General features: G+C 33.2%; 1 protein-coding gene across 1 annotated transcript in view; it reads right to left on the bottom strand.

Annotated features, from left to right (window-relative positions):
- Nucleotides 1-20: 20 nt before the first annotated feature.
- The window catches only part of LOC106686080 (Testis-specific serine/threonine kinase), a gene marked incomplete at its 3' end in the record, with an annotated part of 9,195 nt that continues 7,258 nt past the window's right edge, over nucleotides 21-1,957 (bottom strand). The window contains 1 exon segment of the mRNA XM_067051624.1: nucleotides 21-304. Coding sequence (XP_066907725.1) covers nucleotides 21-304 — 284 coding nt within the window.

Raw genomic sequence — 1,957 nt, forward strand, 5'->3', positions numbered from 1 at the left:
ATAATGAAAGTGGACCTTACCTGAACATGAACTTGGCACGCGCCTCCGTGACCGACCCCTTGGTCCGGATATGATCAAGTAGGTCCCCCTTCTCGCAGTAGTCCATGAACATATAGACGAGGTCATGGAGCTCGACGACACTATAGACGGACACGATGTGCGGGTGGTGGATGGACCGGACGATACTGATCTCCCGGGGTAAGAACTTGGTCACGAAGTCCTTGGAAGCCTTCTTCTTGTTGATGACCTTACAGGCCACCTTGTTCGTATAACCCAGCTCTGTGGCCCTGTAGGCGACTCGGACCTGGGCAAAACCAACAATGTTACATTCTTAAATAACAGTGGCCCAGGGGACCTATTGTATATGATCATTACAACGGCTAGATACTCCACTCAAGTCCTGAAGGTCTGCGGCTAGTGCCCTCACTCATCCTCCACTGGTTTTTAATGCCAGTTGAGGGAGAAGCGAAGAGATACAAATGGAGGACAAGCTAGGTTCGGAGTTCCCCAGGTTGAATGCAAATAAGGTTGTATTGATGATTTATTACATTAATTATTTGAGAGTCATTTATTTTATTATTAACACAAACTTGATCCACTGTTATTCCCAACTAATTATTTCAAAACATCTCCGATGTTTCGGCCCTTAGCCATTCTCTAGCCCATGAGTCCTAACCTGTCCTAAAACTCAACGTGTTAGGACTCATGGGCAATTAGCCTGCAAAAGAGACTTTTTAAAGGATATATGACATCAATGATTAAGGTTGAAGATGTTTTGAAATAATTATTTGAGATTAAAAGTGTATCAATTGTTGTTTGTATTAATAATAAAAGAATTATTGTGATAAAGATGTTATTTTACTTTAAGTTTATTTATTTTTCTTATATTTCTTATTTTCTCATCATTTAACTTATATATTTTTAAATATAATGTGAATTTATCTTTTTTTCTATTTTTATCTGTTACTATATTTTCTACCATTACTATCTACCATTGGAAATACTACCTTGGAGTATATCTCTATAGACAATTTAAAACTAAAAAGCCTCAATATCCTCGATTTATTTATCCTATGTTCTTTGGTCCATTCCTTAAATACCAGATCCCAACCCACAAACATGTAAATTCCTTTTCATAAAACGGTTTCCTTAAAAAAATCCTGTATAAACCGTGCTACCTCGCTCTCGAATTCCCTACCCACATCCTTACGTAAATCTCCTTCATTAACCACATTTAAACATAAACAATTTCTCCTACTCAATTTATTTTATCTATTAATTTATTTCAATATCAGACTGTATTTTTCAATATCGTATTGTCAACTATTTTTATTATTTTATTGTTTATTCTATGTTTTGAGTATCTATAGATATCAAGTGTGAAACATGAGAACTTTTGTTTTTTAATATTATTATTAATGATTTTGATTATTTCATTAATTAGTAATTAAACCATTTCATGGCAAACTATTGTCTCTCAAATGTTCATTATAATTATTTTTAGGGAACTAGATGCCTCAGAATAAAATTTCATTTCATTATTACCATTGTTTTGTAAATATGTTACAGAATGTAATAGATATTACAAAATTAAAAAAAGTATCACTATCATGAAATAAGAAATTATCCTAAAAAAAAATATTTATAAAAATAGTAAAATCTATCAGAAGGATAACCGAGGAATACCTGGGAAGAAGGAGTCAAGGAAGCCTTCAAAAGAGGGAATGAAGCTTGAAACATCTTTTTTTGATGAAAATAGAGCAAATCGAATGCAATAGCCGAAAAAATTCAAAACAACAAAACAAGTATATGGAAACAACAAAAACATTTGTTGCTTCCAACAACAAACATTTGAACGTCTTGGATTTGCGGCAAGCGACAGACCCAGCAAAAGAAATATAGTAATCTATATGAAAGAATTAATGTAAATTCATAAAAATTTTAAATAAGTTTTAAT

Source organism: Halyomorpha halys, unplaced genomic scaffold (genome assembly GCF_000696795.3).
Source record: "Halyomorpha halys isolate HHAL.00 unplaced genomic scaffold, Hhal_1.1 Scaffold776.1, whole genome shotgun sequence".
Taxonomy (NCBI): Eukaryota; Metazoa; Arthropoda; class Insecta; order Hemiptera; family Pentatomidae; genus Halyomorpha; species Halyomorpha halys.